We start from the raw sequence: 21,216 nt of genomic DNA, 5'->3' as shown, positions 1-21,216 counted from the left end.
TTCAAAAAGCTATTATAAAAGAGGGTCCGGATTTTTTTATTTGTTACCTGATTCTGGGAGTGTCCTCCCTGCCTGAATATATGTTTTTATCTACTAAACCTGTCATCATTATTCTTTTATTGTTTTTTATACTCACTACACCATCACCAAGTCAATTGAGTCCAAAAGTAAGTTAGTGTTGTCAAATATTAAGGAATAATTTGTGGGAAAGTATATCTTGCGTTAGACGAGACTACATGGAAATCCAAACATTACTTATTTTTCCATGGACTTGGAACCAGAAAACCCTGGAGCATAAGAACTTGGACTTGACGTGATCACTGAAAAGTTGGGCTCAAATACGGCTCTGAGTATTGTATATTTACTCTTTTCTTTCATTATAATTAGTATTAACTATTTAGACTGCGTAATTACTAGTTACTAATTATTTATGGTATACTGGAAGATTTAGATGACGTTGGTAAAGATCAGCGGAAAAAATAGATAGTAGCGGGCTCGATTCCCACATCTCATCCGAAGAAATACAAAATATATAAAGAGTTATAAGAAAAATTTAAGTGCCAAGGGTATCGGCCTTTCCATTTGAATTTTATTAGATATTTGTGAAAAAAATATATCCCATCTTAGAAGCTTCTTACCAAGACATTTGGGACTTAGGTTCCATTTTAAAGTTTATGAGTGAAGGGATTTTAATCCTGATACTAACGAAGGACAAAAACAAACTGAATATAGCAAATTATAGACCGATAACGCTTTTTAATACCTCGTACAAAATTCTAACAGGAATTATCAACAGTAAAATAGTCCAGACACTTCCATCTATTATACCAGAATCCCAAAATAGCTTTATGAAAGGAAAATGAGTTGAAGACATACCAAGATTGATATAAGACGCTATTGATATATATATGGCGAATGGGAAGGACTTTTCAGTGATGCTGTTTGACTTTCAGAAGGCCTTCCATCTCTCATAAATATATACTGTTGCAGCTAAAAAGATAATGATTTCCCCTGAAAATGATTGATATGGTAGCTGGTATATTAAAATACTCATTTTCTAAACTTATCTCTTTGTGTGGGAATATTAATTCGTGATAACTTGTGGATACAGGGAAGGAGATTCTTTGTCTCCAAACTTTTTCCTTATAGCAATGTACTATTTACAGGAAACCCTACGTTCTATCTCTAAAAATGAAATGCCAACTATAGCTCTATTTTACACGACTTAATTGTTAACTCCACGGGATATCCGAAGGAGATAACTTCATATATTAATGCAGTGTTTGGGATCCTAGAATCATTTTCAGAGCCCTTGGGTCTAGCCATTAGTTCACTAGAAGAACCTTTGAAGATATGTTTTCCCTTATTTAAGTTCTCCCGCAGATCAACACTTTTCTTGAAGTCTCAATAATAAAAGAGGATGGAGCTATCGGCATCAACACTAACGCAGAGAGAGTCCTAAAATTTATCTCTAATATTACATCTTGCTACGATAGGCGCCAAATATATTACGGTAAAAATATGGAATGCGGTAGCAATATCCCGAGTAGTCTACTTACTAGGGTATATTTCTTATTCAGAGAAAATTAAAGACAAAATTCAGATCATCCAAGAAAAATTTATATGGGGTTCAAAGCGAACTCTTTCAAAGAGCCGTCAGTATTCTCCAATTTCATCGTGGGCCATAGTTCTAAAAAACATAGAAACTGTGAGGACTTAGACCTCTCTCAATAACCAAGGGTACTTAATTAAATGGACTGTATTACTCACTTTATAATAAAATACTGGACAATAATAACACATATGTATTTGGTATAGAGTTATATCAATGAGTCCTATATTTCGAATATATAATATAATTAAAAAGAACAGAAAACCCCCGCCTTCCTTTTTGGAGGGAAAAACAGTTGAATATAATCAGGGTTGACAATAGGAGATTATATGGTCAAATATGCGAAAGGCTCAGATTCCACAGACTCCCCATAGAATGACGGCTACGTCAGAATACGACATTTTCTGTGTCTTTGTATAAACTACTCACTTTCGACTGGGATTGAAAGACCCCTATGTTGTAAGGCTATTGATCTTTCCAGGAAGTCTCACTAATTCAGCGAAGTGTAACTTCAGAGAAACAATACGTTAATGTCAGTAACATCTACCTTGTGTTGCCAAACTATGGCCCAGATAACTTTGTAATTTCTGGGTTGCCTAAGTTATTTTCTTTTCACAGCATAATTCTGGTCTTTAGTAAAAAAAAATTCTCAAATATTTTTTTTTCCCAAAGTTTCTCCTGTATTTATAACTCGGGTTTGGAATAGACAAACAAATTGTAAGGTTGTCCGACTCCCACGGCAGTTTTACCATGTTGAATAATTTTATAATATTATTATTTCTTAGATTATATATAATAATTTTTTACTGTATCTTTGAATGCATGGGTTGAGATGCTTGGTCGTCGAAGTTAAATAATTTTATCTAACTTCTTTTACATCCTCTTTTCTTCCTCAATTCATGATGATGAGTATCAGCAACATCTCTCTCTGAGGTCATTTCTGAATTGTAAGGAACTGGTTCTACAGACATGGTAGCTGTTTCCCTAGGAAATGTTTTATCTTCTTTGACTTAGGGTCGATCTCGAACAGGAGATTGGCACTTCTTAGTCGATTGTTCACCCAACTCTGGGGCCGTCAACATCTGCTCTAGATTTCCAGCACGTCTACATTGATTACCCTATTTATATTCCACCATTTCTTTTTCAGCAACTTTAGACTCTAATAGATCAGTTTGTCTTGATGAGCGTAAAAATTTTCTCCCATTTGTTGAGATTAATGTTGCTGAATTGACAACGTTGTCCAGGTTTTTATGGATTTTAGTAACCCTGCCTAACTTCCATGAATTTTTCTCAAATAATTCAGGTTTTAGGGCTACTGTATCACCTTTTTTGATTAAGTTGGTATAAGACTTCAACCATTTTTTGCTAATACTTAATTCATGTAAATATTCTTGTCTCCATTTTGTCCACAAACAATTCATGATTTTTTTCCTTGACAACCACATGTTAGCGTAGGGTAACGTGGACAAGATTGATTCATTTGGAATATTTATTATACACTGTCGACGACCATAAATCAGGAGGCTTAGAGTAATAGCTGAAGGTAATAGGGATCGGAAACTCCCAATTATTATTTATGCTACTTGTTATTTCTATAATTATAGTTTCTAAAAGAAATCTTAAAATATCCAAATGTGATTCCTTTTTTGAATTTTTATTCGTATGGATATTAATATTTTTGGTATTAGTATTATTGCAATATACTTGTGCATTTTTCAATATAAAATGAATTGCATAATTTGTGGTAATAAACAAAATATACGTTGGTGATAGTATTTTCTTGTAATTGCGTTGAAATTCTTCTGGCAATTCCGTTTTTAATAAAGTCATTTTAAGTATCATTTACTAATGATAGATGTTCTGATTTAACTTTAGTCAGAAATCTTTTTCCTGATAGCTAATGGTCTTTTATAATTATTACTCATTTGATTAACTTTAGCATTAAGATCTTTCCGTGGTGTGAGGATTTATGCCTCTCTCAAGAATCTAGGATTGTTTAAATAAGTGGACTCTATAACTTACTCTATAATAAAACAATAAATAATTATGAGACACACGCGTATGGTTTCATAATTCATGTAGTCAACTTCTTAAGAGAATTGTACATTTACATTTGTAACTGCATCAATTCCGATTGCTCCTCTCAAACCCCACCTCAACTTCGAAATTTTTGCTGATGCCATTGAAATTTCTGGAAAAAGTCTTTGTTCTTTTTCCATTACTTGAGAATAATATGGTTCAGTGATCAGAAGTTGAAATGGTCTTTCAACTTTAATCGGATAGCTTTCTGTGAACCGAATGTCTTTTAGGTGATCATAATTCTTAGGATTTATTTCTACAGGGTGAAGAGATTCTCACCTATTAATTTTAATTTCAAAGCAGTATCTTTTTCATAAATGATGCATTTGACCCGGAATCAAGTAAAGCTCTAACCTTTATATATTGTTGGTTTATTGGATTTACTAAATAACACATAATTGTCCCCGAAATGCCTTTATAATTAATAATCTTTATTTGTTTAGTTTGATTTGAACAAAAAGAATCTATTCGTAATTTATCTCCAAAAATGCTGGATAATGGTTTTGTATTAATATTTTTTATTGATTAATTTCGAGAGAAATGTTTAACAATTTTGCAATTATTTATATCATTATTATTTTTGTTGGAATAATTCTATTTCTGGTTATTTTTCTTCCCACTCCTGACTTTGGTGGAAGGTTTGATTGATGCGGAAATGGAAGCCGATATTTGCTCCGATTATTTTTGCTATTTTAGTAATGTCTGTGACCGGAAAAGAATGAGCATAACATAAACAGGAACTTATCTCATAATTTATAAGCACCTACAAATTTCAAATTATTATAAAAACTGATGTTCTCAATCAATTTTTATATTTTTTTCACTAATGAATAGAAAAATATTCAGCTTTCTTACGTTAAAAAAAACTATCTATTAATTAGAAGTGTCATTTTTGTCCCAAAACGTCGAAGCCAATTTAAAGATAAAGAAATGGTCATATTATTTATTAGCGATTAAAAACTATTTTATCTCATAAAAACTGATGCTCTAAATCAATTTATATATTTTTTCACTAATGAATAGAAAAATGTTCAAACTTCCTTACATTAAAAAAAATATTCATTAGAATGGCCATTTTTGGGCCAAAACGTTGAAGCCAATTCGGAAGTCATTTTAAGTTATTAAATCAAGCTGTATATTGCGACTTTTTTGTGAATTTTTGCCATGTCAATAGTGTTTAACCCCTCTAGAACATTATTAGGGAAATTTTTTATTTAATGTCTTTAAGAAAAAGTCATTAAACTTATGATTTAAAGGATGTACATATTTATAGCGTTTTATACATCACGAAACTTCTTATCGATCAGAGTTCGATCAACTTAATAAGTGGGGGAGAAAAAGATTAGAGCACTCCCTCTTTTGTAACATATCTATTGGTGTGGAGTTTCTTATATTTTCCATTTTTGACACTATAATATTTGAGACAGGTTCAAAATTTTCAACTAATTCTTCTATTTACAAGCTCTTTGTGAATTCCAAATTATTTCTACTTGTTTCCACAACTGAACGAGAATAGCACTTCTTTAGGTGCTTCAAATTTGATGGGCAAGTTATTTATCGAGACGTATCATCTAGTTAAGCTTTAACCAATGAGCTCATATACTATCTGGAGGAGCACATATTTGTTATTATTGCCTAGGGTTTTATCATAGAGTAAGATTCAATTAATTTCATTATCCTTTGTTATTGAGAGTTTCCTAAATCCTCTAATGTTTCTTCGGCCAACTTAGAACATATGTTGGTTCGTGTTTTCTCGAAATATTCAGGGATTCATTATATATTATACGATCACGATATATTTTTGGAAGATTAATTGAAAAGCGTGGGTCTTGAGGCTTAAAAGCGTCATTATATAACCCATACTGATGGTAAGTGAAGCTTAAAGGTCTCATTATAAAACCAGACGCGGTGGTATTTCGAAATTGAAGGACTCATTATAGCACAAAACACATTCAATAGGGCTTCCTTGAGTGTATTGAGTAGATTCATTTGATATTATACGATTTCGATATATTTTTGGAGGATAGACTGAAAAACGTGGACCTTGAGGCTTAAAAGGATCATTATATAACCCTATTGCTGGTATTTGAAAATTAAAGGACTCCTTATAACATCACGTATATTCAATCGGAGTTCCTTGAGTATATTGGAAGAATAAAGCAACACAAGGCTCATTGTAACAACTCCCCAATCGATCAGACTTTTTTGAGTATATTAGAGGAAGGGACAATAGTGTGGTATTTGAAGCTTCTAGGCCTCATTATAAAACCATATATGTTGGCTTTGAAGGATAAAGGCCTATTGTAACACCAGAAAGACTCAGTCAGACTTCTTTGAGTATATTGAAGGAAGCGATTGTAGTGAGAGTTTTGAAGCTTAAAGAGCTCATTGTCAGCGGACGTCGGATGCTTTCTTGCGTAGTTTCTCTTTTAATAGTACCACCTACCACCTGAAGGTGCCTTGCCGTGACATGTGGCAAAGAAATGCCACTAAGCAGACAATTGAAAGTCCTCTTGATGGAACGTGAGGTTCAAGAAGGCTTTACAGTTTTTATATTGGCTTGCACATCCGTCGGAAGAGTAATATATTTTTTTAATATGACTCAATGAGCTACAAGTTGTTTCTGGTATAAATGTACGACTACAACATCGTGATGTTTGTTATCGGATATAATAGTGCAAGAGTGGTGACATATCTTACCATTATTCTGATAATAGTAAACCCAAGGGTGTATTGTTGCCTGTGCTTTATTCCAATGAAATGCTTGAGCCGCATCCTGAACAGTAAAACTGTATTTTTCTGAAAAGTCACAAATTACCACAACTTCTTCCTCCTTAATTTATTCTTTGTTAAAAAATTGCTTTAATGCATGTAATCTAGTATTCTTCTCAATTCTTATGATGTCCTGATCAGATACTTTGGCACAGTCCTTCACCTTATAATGGGTAAAGGGCTGTGCCAAATAACTGTGACCATGGATGGTTGTTGTCAGACTTGAAGACCCACAGCTATATTTTCATGTAGTATTTAACTTAGAATTCAAAATTGTCATTTTGAACTCATTAACAAATTCATGCATGTTCTGAAAACGCTCAGGTGGAGGATCATCGTCAATGATAACACCTTAAATTTAGTTTTCGTACAGTTACAGAGGTATATACTAACTTTTTTTCAAATAAACCACGGTTTGAGTATCTAATTATAATAAGACAACTGTATTAACTATCTAAATTATATATAAAACACGGAATAATAACAAGGGACATGTGCATAGTTTAAGCTCTATATTTTGATTGGATACAATATTTTGTATTCGTATATTTGTATTGTATTACAATAGGTAAAAAAAACTCCTTCTTTTTTGAGGGAAAAAAACAGGTGCCTGTAATCTGGATTTGCAACTGATGATTACATGGACATACATGCAAGAGGCTCAGATTCCAATACTCGGCACAGATTTTCACCCATTACGTGTTTTTGGACCTTTAAAAGTCTCACTAATTGAGCGAAGTGTAACTTCTCAGAGACAATACGTAATGTTTGTATCTACTTGTATTATAAAACTATTCAGTGGTTAACTATATAATTATTCAGGGTGTCTAAGTTACTTTCTTTTAACAACATTTTTTCGGACCTTATGTGAAAAAAGAAAATGATACTAAAAAAAAAAAAAAAAATACCCTTAATTTCTCCTGTACTCATAACTCGGGTTTGGAATGGACAGACAAGTTGTAAGGTTGTCTGCTCCCCATGACAGTTTTACTATGTTGTATAATTTTAGAATACTGTTAATTTTTAGGTTTATATTAAGAGATTGTATTACTTAATTTTTTCCAAGCATGGATTGAGATGTTTAATGGTTGCTTTTTAATCATTTTATATAACTTCCTTTATATCATCGTTTCTTCCTCAATTCATGATGATGAATATTAGAAACATATTTTCTGATGTCTGTTTCTTCTGAATTGGTATCATAAAGACACTTGTACTTTTTAATGTTAAAAATATTAGAATGATTAGAATTTAAAAAAATTATCTTCAATAGTATTATTACTCATATTTTATTAATTAGAACGTGCTATATTTACAATTTTTATTTAAATATTATAACTTGGTAATAATTTAGTTCTAATTTTTTTATTTCTATCGTTCTAACTTTAGTTTACATTTTTGGAATACGGGTTTCTGTTTTGCGGAGCGGGTTTCAATGCTACAGTGATTGAAGCACAAATTTGTTCTATCATTATTTTCGAAATTTTTGTGATTTTTTCTTTTTTTAGAGTCACGTGTACGTTTTAGAATCCTTTGTACTTGTTTTTCCTTGAATTACGGTAGTGTAAAGGAACCGTCTAGAACTTAACTTTAGGACTAACTATTAAAGAATGGTTTAATTTTGAATATCCTTTACATCTAAGGCATTATTTGAAACAATTGTGACCAGGTAGAATTGACCCAGACACTTAAAGCGCCAATTGTTGGCAATGCATACTTTATGTTATGTGCCATGGAGGATGAGCTAGAAAAAAGACCACAAACAATCTTGTTACATGTGTCTAATATAGAAATTATATCTAAATAGAAACCATAAGATTAAAATCTTTATCATTAGATTGTCTAACCTATAAGTAGAGCTGGGCTATTTGGTCAATTCCATTACTGTTTTGAGATTAGAAAAGGAAAAAAGTTGTTAGAATTTCCCTTTTTTTTTATTTATTTATTCTCTCTCAAATTTTTGTTGTGCTAGGATCTCCTGAAAGAGTCTATTGTTCGCACAGTACCTCAGTAAATTAGTGAAATGCCAAAAAAAAAACCACCTCCCAACGCCTGGATTGAAATTAATGGAGACCAGGAAATTTGGAACTACCTACCGGACAATAACAAAATATTTTGTCGAATATGCCGATATAAGTACTCTTACATGCCTCATCACGAGTCTAACGATACTTAATATCCTCGTTCTACATCAAGAATATGAATACATACTAACAAAATTTGACTCATGATGATTCTAACAACTTTATCACATACCTCTTAAAGATGCTAGTTTCCCATAATAGGTTGTCTAACATCCATTTCTTCGGGTTAAGAATTGGGTATACTCCATGGATTCCAACATGTTAGAGTACAATTTAATGAAGAAAAGTATAAGTTGTTTTAAATACTGAACATATTAGATTACGTTTTCTTTTCTCAGCTTTACAAATTACTTAGATGACGAAAAATCAGGATTCTACATGGAATGTGAAGTATGATAGGAAAAAGACGGATTTTACTTCTACTCATAATTAGTATATTTTTTTCTTTATAAAAATGTCACATAATTTTTGTATATTTATAATTTACTTTGTCCCTAATAATTTGTTGAATCCATTTGTAATATTAAGTGTTAATAACTTCAATTTCGTATCATTTGTCCCTAACAATTTGTTGAATCCATTTGTAATATTAAGTGTTAATAACTTCAATTTCGTATCATTTGTCCCTAACAATTTGTTGAATCCATTTGTAATATTTAGTGTCGTTTGTTATTATGAATTTGTTTCCGTTTCTGTGTATAGTTACTATTAAATATTTCGAACTAATATTTTTGTTATAATTAATTGCTTTTTATTTGTATTTTTTATTATATTTTTATTTATTTTTAATTTAAAAAACAAACATTGATTGCCACACTTCATATAAAACATACAATCAGTACGGACACATGTAAAAATAACTTTAACTTTTGGTGCCCTTGCAATAGTTTGCCGGATTAGGTATCCTACAGCAGTCCATCTTGAAGGTGTTCTAGGGATGGTGCATTGTTTAGCCAGCCCAATATCAGAATTCAATAAAAAACTAGAGAGGTTGGAGACAGAATGTCTAAATTTACTGCTACAGGTTATGTGATTATAAATAGGTTTTGACTACTTATTGTATGACATCTCATATAAGCAAATTTTATTAATATTTGTTAATAAATCTATAATTTAGAAATTTGGAAGTTTTTTCATGATTTTCACGAAGTAAATCCAGTATTCCTGAATTTGAACTACTTTTTATATTCCCTCTTCTAGTGTAATATGAAATATAGGAGATTATCATTTTTATACCAGCATCATGTCATATTCTATCCTCCAAAACCGTAATTTTTCATCATTAGTACTATATGTCTCGCTCCCGCTTTTTATACACACTCGCTTCATGTCCAGTCCTACCTATCAGACCACCAAGATTGTTCAAAAAACCACAAAAAGACCAGCAAAAATACAATATAGAAATTGAAAAATATCTGGTAATATATTCAAAAAATTTAAATTTGTGTCTTTCAATTTTATTCTTATTTCTGCCCACCAATACAGTCCAGCTTCAGTAATTAGTAGAATCCATGGTTTAATAAATTACTTTTAGCTTTTATATATATAATATATAAGAGTATTTAGATTTCTATAAATTGTGTCAGATAAATTAGGTATAAATGTTGACTGCTGTTGTTGTGTTTATTTAAAGGAGCTAGAAACTAATCATTCTTTACTAAAAAAATATCTTGACTTTCATGAGAATAAATGGTGGTCAACTTCATTAGAATGAGTAATTCATGAATTCACTATATTGGTATTCTCTTGAAAGATCCTAATCCAATAGGTTGATAGCTCTTCGTAATCTGGGGAACCCGTCCTTGCTCATTAAAGAAACTAACTTCGGGGATTGAACTTATTGGATATTAGTATCTAAATAAGAAGAGGCAGTCCATCCTCATCTAGAATCTCTGTCCGTAGAAAAAGTAAAAACAATTTTCTTCTTGCCTAACCTTGCAATATTAAAATTGACTAATACATGGATTCATTTTAATGGATTTAAATTGTAATTGTCATTCAAGGACTACTAACAAGAAAGACTTCATACGTTTCTTATTTCTCGAAAAGAGTAGATTCTTGAAATTAACTTCTTGGGTTGTCCAACTCATCTTTGGAAGAACCACTTTGAGTCAAGAATAATTTTAATTTAATTATCACTTAACATAATCTCAAATTACAATGAATAATGAAATTAAAGGACTTTTGCCAATAGGTAACTCAACTTCGTCTGAAGTCTTTCTCCAGCTAATAGCTAGTACTCTTTGGCCGGATGATCATAATTATTATTCAAGGAGGTTTATTATTATTCCGCAAAGTCGCACTACTCACTGGTGAAGTGTTTACAAACAGATATAAGTAAACAACAAATATCCATGGTTATACTCCGAAATTTAGTCCTTTGAATCCTCTCACTTTCATGTTTTCCGAAATGATCAATAATTTATACGCCTCTAGTAAAAATGAGATTAATACAGCAGACATGGTTTATGTCTACAATTTTTATAAGAATATAACCCAAATCAATTATCCTTAATAAGAATCATTGAAGAAAGTATAAAAGATCATCTAGATCTATGATACAAATATTCAGATTATTGATAGACCTAAATAATAAATTAGTCCTAATATTTGAATACTTAATCGAACAAGCCAATAAAACCGCTAAAGGTGTTGCTTAGTTATTATTGGGAGATATAATTAGGAGTTATGATGTTATTTAATATATTTTATTTTTTAGAAAATTCTCATTCGATATCCAGAAGACGGATATAGCAAAGCTAAAGAAGATTTTTATAATATAGAGTTTTAATAACCCACTAATTTGTTTATTCGAGTTCGAAGAACAAAGAAGGAGTGACGTTAGACGTATGTGTTCATGTTTACTTTGTTAAAATAAATCTTAGTGGTTTGGTGATCTCTAATTGAGTTTTCCGTCTTCATTGAAGGAAATTTATATTTTAACTCAAACGATGGTGTCTGATGGGGTCGTCGAGGAACAGCGGATTCGCAGATTGCAAAGAATTCGACCTCTGGAAGTGATATTGAAGGCGAGAAAATGGATTAAAAGAACTGTAGAATATTGATCAAGGGATATCATTCAGTGTGAGGGGATTAAAAAGAATAAGGATGTTGTAGGAACGTGTCGAAGTAACAATTAAAAATGGATCAGAGGTAGATCTTATGAAGCTGAAGGAGAATATGAAAAAATATGGATCGCTTAGTGGGAAAATAGAAAACATACCACACTCCGTTCAGCATAGAGATTGGGCATTTGAAATTTAAAATTTTATTATCCAAGACAATTGCCACAATTGTCTCAGTTGTAGGAAAAAAGGTCAATTAATTTGCAAAGTGCAGCAATTGCAATGTTTTAAATGTCTTGAATTTGGACATACAAGAAGTTATTGGAAGTTTGAGAAAAGGACTTGGTTCGATGAGTTTGAGGAAAAGTTCAGAAAAAAATTGGAACTCCCAATGCGAATGGAATGTAATATTTCAAGTACTGTGGGTGGATATAACTCTGTCTCTGATGAAGATGAACAGAGTGCTCGGTGGAGAATGTTGAGAAGATCTCAACAAATCCAGAAGGTGTTAATCTAGGGGTTAAGGCTGTACAAACACATCCAGATTCTACAGGATAAGCTGTCTGACAAACAGAAAATTAGTAAGAATTATAAAGAAGGTATTGAATAGTTACAAGAAAGGGAATTGGTTCCACATCTAAAGTTGCAAACGCATATTCGCCTTACAGATGACTGGAGAATTGTATTGAGAAAACGAAAAGAGGGACTCCAGAACCCTACGCCAAGTCCTAAACCCCTTTATAAGAAGATTCCAAGAAGGACATCAAGTCCTGCGAAAGAGTAGGAAGAGAAGAGATCAAAGGAAAATAGTGATTCTGAAGATGTAACAGACATTGAAGAAATGAATGAAAGAATGGAACGTGATACTGATTCATAAACAAATTATGAATATTGTATCCCTTAATGTGGATTATATTGGCAGTTATGAGAGGAGAAGAAAAACATTGAAATAAGTAGTATCTTATGTTGATGCTGACTTAGTTGTTCTAGTTGACAGAAGTGTTAAGGAAAACACTCACTTGTTTCCCATTACTGAGGATTACAATATAGTGTACTCCTATGCTACCTAGAAGGAAAAACATCCATCGAGAGGTGTCATTGATAAGAAAAGGTATTGAAAGGAACAAGATCCTATGATGATAGGGCGAAAAATATAACAAAGTCTTCATTATATATTACTGTGATGATTCAAGCCTCGGTCGGTACCCAAAGATGTATAATAATAGTGTACTGTATAACTTACTAATAAAATGCGAAAAAAAGTAATTTGGTATTAATAGTACACAAAAACATCATCTTTTACTACAGGACTTGAATGACTTACGCAACTTATTAAAAGTGTGTCCTGTTTTCTTTAGTTAGATTCAATACATAGAAGTGAAGTTAAGAAAATATTATCCAGTTTATTTGGTCATCAATTAATTATAATTCTAACTCACTAATCAGAATTGGAAACTCGAACATGGGTTGTAGTTAACTCTTATTAAATTGGGACTTCGAACTCAAGGAGGACTCCATTTGGACTAGAAAAAAGAAATTTCAGATTTGACTAGGACTCAATATGTAGGCTCATAACTCGTCTAGAATTTGTCGTAAAGATCGACAAGGCTTATATTTTAATAAGATTCAAGACTTGAAACTCACTCACTCACGTTCCCAAAAACTCGCGACTTGACTTGGAGTAGTACTATATTAGACTTTACTTTTGAGACTTCACTCGAACTTATCTCTCAATTCAATTCTACTCTAGTTGCACTTAGCTATTATTAAATTGGGACTTCAAACTCCACTAGAGAAGGGCTTCATAATACTTTGTTCTAATACTCAGAAGTATAATGAAGACGATTCTTTAATTGGTGAAGATTCTATTGTTTTTCAGTCTGTTTTTATTAATGTTAGAGAAAGACTTGATGTTAAACCTGATGATGACGAAAATAATTTCTTTATTGAATAACCTTATCTACTAGTATTACAAAATCTTTAAGCTTTAAGTCTGTTAAAAATTCTGAGAGGGAAATATTTCGAGGTGGTGGAAAAAAAAGGAAACCTAAGAAATATTATTCCGATTAAGTAAAATATGGGTGTGATAATTTAGATGATGATAGTTTCAATAATTAACCCTTTTAAATGATTTTACTTTTTCTATAAGAAACAAGTAAACCATAGCATATTAACTTCTCCATGATATTTCTTATTAAAAAGTTTTTCAATGTAAATATTTTTTATTGTCTACATGGTATTGATTAAATTTAACAAACGGTAAATTTATGTCGATTCTTCAGATATTTAAATATAACCTTGATTCAGAAATTAGCATAATTTATTATAACATATGAAACTAGTCTTTAAACAAAATTTCAAAGTCAATAGCATGTTAATGAACGACACAGATATAAGCGTTTTCAAGATTGGGAAATTTGAATCCGAAATCAAACTAAAAAACCTCTTAATAAAGCACTATTACTTCAAATTTGTATAAAATCTTTGTTTTCCCAGGTAGTACCTTCAAATTTGTTGCAAAAATAGAATATTACAAATAAAAAAATATGTTAATATATTTGGTCCGTGATCGTTATTGCAGTGTATGCAAAAAATGCGTAACGTCACTTTTTAATTGCTACATTTAGCAATGACTCCTGTATTTAATTAAAAATTATACATCAATGAAATTAACGCACTTCACTATATCAGAAGATTTAAATTTGAATATATTTTTCTGAAGGAGACAGAGAATACTGCACATATTTAAAAAAAATCAAATAAATGGCAAATTTAATTGCAATTTCCGGTGCTTTCGAAGAGTCAATAAGAATAATTTACTCATATGTATTCCTCATAATTCATTGAATGATCCATACTCAATTTAAAAAAAAAACAATTCTATCTTAATTTTGTGTTAACGTTCCACAGATGTGAATATTGTCCAAGTCCTCCTGGGTGTAAATCAAAAATAAAAGTACGTCTAGGCAACTTAAATAGTCAGCCTATCTGTTAACAGAGATAACTTGAGTTGTATAAAATATCGCTTAGAAGCGGGAGCAGCTTTTTTTTTGTTGGTTATCTGAGCATATTTTTTATTTACAAAGCTGTTGTCATTATCATTTAATTAATGAAGACAGACCATCTAAGTATAAAGTAACAAATAACTAAAGTTGATATAATTCTCAGGATAAAATTATATATATTTAAAAATTTCAAAACGGAAAACGGTTGTTGCGTATGCTCTTTCTTCTTTTTTGCTCATAATTTAATAGGTTGTTATGGTGCTAACTTCACCCTCTGAAGTAAGCATCATCACCTGTCTTAGGTGGCAATGGTATTAAAATGTATATTAAAATAAATATATATTAATTTCAATATGATCAAGATATTTTTCCTTGTAATAATGTTATTTTAAATGTAGGGTAAATCTACATCAAATAATCCAGAAAAAGATACTTCGTAACCATCATCTCTTTGATTCTCTTCAAAATCGCAGTTGAGTTAGCTTATAAAAAAATATGATGATCCTGAAAATTTGGGAGACTAATACTCAGCGCTTCCTGAGATATCACATTTTTTTAAAACCCGCCGTGTCGATAATACTGTTGAAAGTTGTGACATTTAAAATGACCTTTTAGTCATAAAATCTGTTCTTAAGGTGAAATAGACCTGAAATTTGGACCAGAAAAGCTAATCTATAAGAAAAATCCAAAAATTGCATTTATTTGGCTTAAAAACTTTACATTTTTCAGATATAATCTAATTCTTTCTTTTTTAGTTCCATCCACACTTCATCGAAAAAATTGATGTTGGAATAAATATCTGACCAAACCTATGCTTGAATACATTCCATCTTAAATCCATATACTTCATTTTTACCACATATTTAGTCTGGGAAATAATTTTTTCTTGCATATTAATACCTTAGAACAATAATAGAAATAATTTGATTAAGCAATAATATCTCAACAACTAAAAATAGGAAGACTCTCTCAACCTCTCCTACCTCAATTACTCAAAGAGATTAAAAAAAGATCAAATATGAATATATAAATGTGAAACTATAATGAGTTAACATTGCATTAACTTAGAAGCGTGATATTTTAATTTAAAAAACATTGTTTGATTTATTTAACTATAGAATCACGGGTAAGATACATATGTATTGCACTAGGTTGCCGTAGTGGTTACATAGTAACTACATCCGTTAGTATCGAAACTGGCCCCGGAAACATAGCAAAATACATTTTCATATATTTCATAAGGATGAGTTATAAAAAAAACTTTGGATTCAAGGTACCTAGACAAAATTTGGAACTTTCAAAATATTCTGCTCTTTGTGAACAGCATCTTATTTCTTCTGATTATAAACTTGAATCTGAGGATACTAACAAAGTTTGTCGTAAAGACCCTAACATAGTCCGCAAAATATTGAAAAAAGATGCCATTCCATCCCTAGACAACAACTGGACTATTTCATCTAGCACAAGATATGCTAAATTTAGCCAATTAATTATGATACCATTGAGGCTCACTTTGGACCTAACAAGAGAAAATGCAGAACAAATATTGATTTCAGTGTTAGACAATATTTGAAAGTAGAAAAATGCATTCCCATGAAAAATATTAAAAAATTTGGCGACATCTCACTAAGAAATTAGAAGATAAATTTTATTTGGACGACGGAAAAATTAAAGCTGTGTCTTCCAATATATTTAACAATTAACATACTTAAGGTTGGAAACATCTTTAAAGCGTACTGAAAATGTACCATTTATTTATTTGTGCTCATGGTATATAAGCAATTTACTATGTAAAATAGTGTCGTGTAAGTATTTAAAAATATCTTAACATATCATGGAAAATATTAAAATTAAATTTATTTACATACAAAAGTGATGAAGAATGGCAGACTTATTTCAATCAAATTTATCGGGGTGGGTTTACTCGTCTATCTGATATGTTTTTTTTTAAATTTTGCACTCTTTCATTTGAAATATTTTTGGAAATAAAAAAAAGTCAATTTTAAAAGATATCACTTCCTCCCAACAAGGAAAAAAAAATATTTATCAAAATGTTAGCGTTTGACATTCTGGAATCAATAGTGAAGATGATCATCATTTTTACCAATACATGTATCTTATTGGAAGTAAAGTGTTTAATTGTACGGCCAAAATTTTTGTTTCCAAGGTGAATGATAATATACCTAAATAAGAAGAGATGCAGCCGCAAAATTAAATCGAAGGATTCAAAAAGATTAAAAAAAATGAATGGGGAATAAATAGGAAATAAAAAATTTATGTTGAAAGGGTGGAATATTTTTACGGATCTTATTTGTTTTGTAAGAAGTATTAGAACAATAATAAGATATAATAATAAAATTTAAAAGAAAACTATTATACATATAGTTAAAATATGTAATTAATTAATTTATGTGGAGATTCTAGGTTTTGATAATGGTAACATTTTAATATGGGGATTAACAATTTAGTAATCCAGACTCACTACGTTTTGAAATTGCAATAATATTCATATTTTTCAATGACATAGATGATTTATTAGTATTAACCAACATGAGAGTAAGGCTTGAAGTGTCTAGGATGTATAGTAATTAATAGTCTGTATAGAACGAATTTAGTCTCATAAATAGAATAACTATCAAATCAGTGTAGTAGAGATGATAAATTTGTTTACCAAGGACGCTAAAGAACTTGCATCAATAAAATATTAGTTATATTAGGAAACGAAGTGGGCTTGACTGTAGGAGGAATCACTCTGAGTTTTAATTAAAGAACTGAGGATGGACTCCAAATCATGTTATTGATAGAAGTCATTGTCACAGACATGGATGCTAAAATTCATCTGTACAATGAATGTGTTTCCATAATTAGCGATGAGATCCTCTTCATAAAAAGACGATATCCCTGAACATCAATTTCAAGGCTGGAGGTGTGTTGCTAGGAGATCCAAATGAAAATATATCTATTCAGAGGAACAATGGGTGGATTCAGTTCTATATACCAGGAGATTCATCATATTAATCAGTAAATTAGAGAACTAAACTGCCAATATATTAATTAACACTACACCCACTGACCATTTACAAAGACAATACTGAATACACGCTTCTATCAAAATTCTTCATTCTTTATTTCTTCCTTTTATTTGTATCTCTGGATGTAGTTACCTTTGCAGGTCTTCCTTCCTTGTTGTTTAAGTATTCATTGAATAACATCTTAAAAATTCATTGGATTAAGTAGGGACTACTGGACTTCTATTAGTCCTTGGATTAAGTTATTAATTCTCAAAATCAAAAAAGAATTTTTACCTTAGATATTATATTAATAAAATTTTCTCCACTAATTATATGCCTTGTCATTGGATCAGTCTGAAATAAAAAATATTTTTAAACCATTAATAACTGTTGATATATAGCACTGCAGCCCGTAAAAATAAAAAAATATATTCTTATTACAAGGAAAATTGAAATTAATATATATTATTATTAAAAGGAAAATTGAAATTAATATATATTGTTATTAATTATATTAATTTTTCGAACTAAATAACAAAAATATTGAATTGTCACAGGAAAATTAAATTTAATACACAGCTCAGCAAAGAAAAGTCCAGTATTTAAAAAAAAAGCATTTGTTTTCAAATACTGTTCTCTAACAGATGTCCAAGATTCTTCAAAAAATATATAACAATTATTTAATCAAAATATAAAATTACTAAATTCCAGAGTTCTTCAAAAAGTTTATGTACTCAAAAAGGTTCCTAGTCAAAAAAAAAAAAAATTGTAGGACCAGAAATGATGATTTTTTATTTAAAATTATGTATATTAATATAGATTTGATAATGAAAAGCTCCTATATTTAATATATACGAATAAATATATTAATTTAATTTAGTTTGACACTTATGTAAATAAAAAAAGGGATATAATTTCCATGTATGAATTAGGAGCAGACGAGAATTAATATAAAATATATAATAATATATGTTAATAAAATAAAGAATACCTTAGTTTTTATTATTAATTCAAAATGTACCTTTAAGACGCGTAACATTAATGATATATTCTTCGAAGTAGTAAAATAACTAAAAACAATTTGCAATCATGATGTAGAATGATTTTATTAATATAGCTTTAAACTAAAATAATATGTACGCCATGCTAGTGAGTTTCAGTGTACACAAAGAATTACGCGTACTGGGGTCAAACTAGAGGAGATAAAAATAGAAAAAAGAATGAAATGATACTATTAACATACAAACAACAACAAAAGAAGGTCTTTCCTCTTTTCATTATGAAAGTATATTAAAATCTGCCATACTGCCTTGAATATACGTAAAGAGATGACGCATAAGACTAAAAATCAGGCCGAATTGGCTCTTTAAGGCATCTTACACTTTAATATTTGCGTGTCCGTGAATTTGCAAAAAAAAAAAAAATCTGCAAACCTTAACAATGTACTAAAATAAAAATTATGCAGTCTGTTCTGATTTATCAAGTAATAAGGAACTGGATCTATCTTACATTGCAAAAATATAAAAATAGATCATTTAATTGAAATTTTATTAATATCTATTCCCAAGCAAACGTTTTTTTTATTATATACACTAGATTTACATCAAAAGTAGCGTTAATAAAGTTAAATTTATATTAAAAAAAAATTGGTTAATAACTTTTTTAGTTAAATTGGAGAAAGAAAAACACATTAGAGATTCATTAAATGTAAGTAATTAGACTATTTTAAACTACGGATCGAATAATAATCCTAAAATTTTAGTCAAAATCTAACTTCAATAGACAGAAATCAAGAAGAAAGGTGGAAAGATGAACTCTCCAATCTTTTTTGGAAATGTTTAGTTCCTCCTATGGGAATAGTGTGCCAATGTCATTATTTCACGGCTCTGTTACACCCCATCAACACTTTCTGTCACTACATCAGGCTTCAAATACACATAACCTCATCTTAAATAAAAGTAATATAAAAAAATCGACAGGAAATATTTCGTTGAATTTACAAAACGAAAGAAAGACAACCGATACAAACTTAATAGATATCAATAAGAAACGACGCAAACCAAAAATGACAGAAATGGTCTGCAATGTATGTGGAGATAAAGCACCAGATCATATTCATTACGGAGGTATAGCCTGTTTTTCTTGTAGAGCGTTTTTCAGACGATCAGTTCCTAAGCACACAACATACTTTTGTTCAACCGACCAGGCTTGCATGATCACAATAACAACACGAAAGAACTGTCAATTTTGCAGATACAAAAAGTGTTTGGAATCCGGAATGAAACCCTCATGGGTTCTAAGTGAAGAAGAAAAAAGTTCAAGAAATTTAATCAAATATGTTCGAAAAAATAAGACGACGTGCGGCAAAAATGTTAATAATAACAATACGATTGAGGTAAATTTGGTTTCACATTTACAGTCTAATAGTGCAGTTCAAGACCGGCTAACTTTACAGAGTTCCTCTTCATCCGCTTCCTCCTCTGCTTCTTCTTCACCTGCTCCTATTTCACCGTACAATATAATCCATTTCCACTCTTTATGTTTTACAACAGAGGAGTCCCGCCACATTGACAATCTAATATTTGCTCAAGACTCTACTAGAAACTTGATCCCCATGCCTGAGCTTGTCATGGACGAAATATTAGAAATGACAAATATTTCCAGCCTCAATATGACCTCTAAAGGAATAACAGAAATATACAGAGTAATATATTCCCGAGTAGCTAAATTTGCAACATATATTGATCATTTTGAAGAATTGACCTCAGACGATAAAAAATTGCTTTTAAGTAAAAATATGGACTCTATGGCGATACTTCGAACTGTTGTATGTTTCAACAAAGATGGAACTGGAAACCTAACATCGCAACTAAAAAATACCGGAAGTCCAATCTACGGAAACGTTGGACCATATTATATTTCAGTTGAAAGGGTTTTTAGGCACCCATGGGCTAAATCTGAGGAGCACAGACATTTGTTCAAAGAAACTTTCAGAAAAATAGCATCCCTAGGATTAGGAGAAAAAGCTGCCATGTTGCTTCAATTAGTAACACTTTTTTCAGTTCTAGACTTGCCTGTCCAAGAGAGGAATAAAATCGAACAGTTTCAAGAACAAATGGCTTTATTATGTTACAGATATCTCAAATCACAAAAAATAAAATTTTCTTCTAATGATATGATCAAAGTATTTGTACTATTGTCCGAATTACGCTACCTATCTAACTTATTAACTGACCAACCTGAACTTTAAGATCCATTTGCTAAATTGAAATTAAATTATATTAATGAATGATAAAAAATTTACGTAAATTATTTATTTAATCGGTACCGTCTACAAGTGTGCCTAATTAGAATCGATTTAGAAACCGTAAGCATCAAGCTATTCAAAAAAGGGGATATACATCAGGATCGGCTTTATTTTAATTGAGGTTTCTTAATAAATTATATATATATATATATATATGCTTGTAAAAACTTGATTTTAATTGTCATAATTGTTCCCAAAAAATTTTTGAATGCTGTTTAATATTCCTCGATGTTCATATTTAGTGGTTTTGAGAGTTTCATAAAACCGTTTTTAAAGGAAAT

General features: G+C 30.6%; 1 protein-coding gene and 2 long non-coding RNA genes across 3 annotated transcripts; 2 read left to right on the top strand and 1 right to left on the bottom strand.

Moving 5' to 3' along the window:
• The first annotated feature begins 130 nt into the window (after positions 1-130).
• LOC121126649 (uncharacterized) lies at positions 131-9,273 on the top strand. The gene is made up of 2 exons (XR_005867040.2): positions 131-167; positions 8,436-9,273. It is a non-coding gene; the product is annotated as an uncharacterized lncRNA (long non-coding RNA).
• A 7,065-nt stretch (positions 9,274-16,338) lies between these two features.
• Positions 16,339-18,915, bottom strand: LOC121126612 (uncharacterized). The gene is made up of 2 exons (XR_005867001.2): positions 18,650-18,915; positions 16,339-17,982 (listed from the first exon to the last, which is right to left on the bottom strand). It is a non-coding gene; the product is annotated as an uncharacterized lncRNA (long non-coding RNA).
• Positions 18,916-19,001: 86 nt separating this feature from the next.
• On the top strand, positions 19,002-20,927 carry LOC121126611 (nuclear receptor subfamily 6 group A member 1). The gene is made up of 2 exons (XM_040721915.2): positions 19,002-19,335; positions 19,391-20,927. The coding sequence occupies exon 2, from the start codon at positions 19,463-19,465 to the stop codon at positions 20,876-20,878; it is 1,416 nt and encodes a 471-aa protein (XP_040577849.1). The 5' UTR covers positions 19,002-19,335; positions 19,391-19,462; the 3' UTR covers positions 20,879-20,927.
• The last annotated feature ends 289 nt before the right edge of the window (positions 20,928-21,216 follow it).

Source organism: Lepeophtheirus salmonis, chromosome 12 (genome assembly GCF_016086655.4).
Source record: "Lepeophtheirus salmonis chromosome 12, UVic_Lsal_1.4, whole genome shotgun sequence".
NCBI lineage: Eukaryota > Metazoa > Arthropoda > Copepoda > Siphonostomatoida > Caligidae > Lepeophtheirus > Lepeophtheirus salmonis.
The sequence above is the reverse complement of the archived record's forward strand: the minus strand, read 5'-3'. Positions and strand labels throughout refer to the sequence as shown.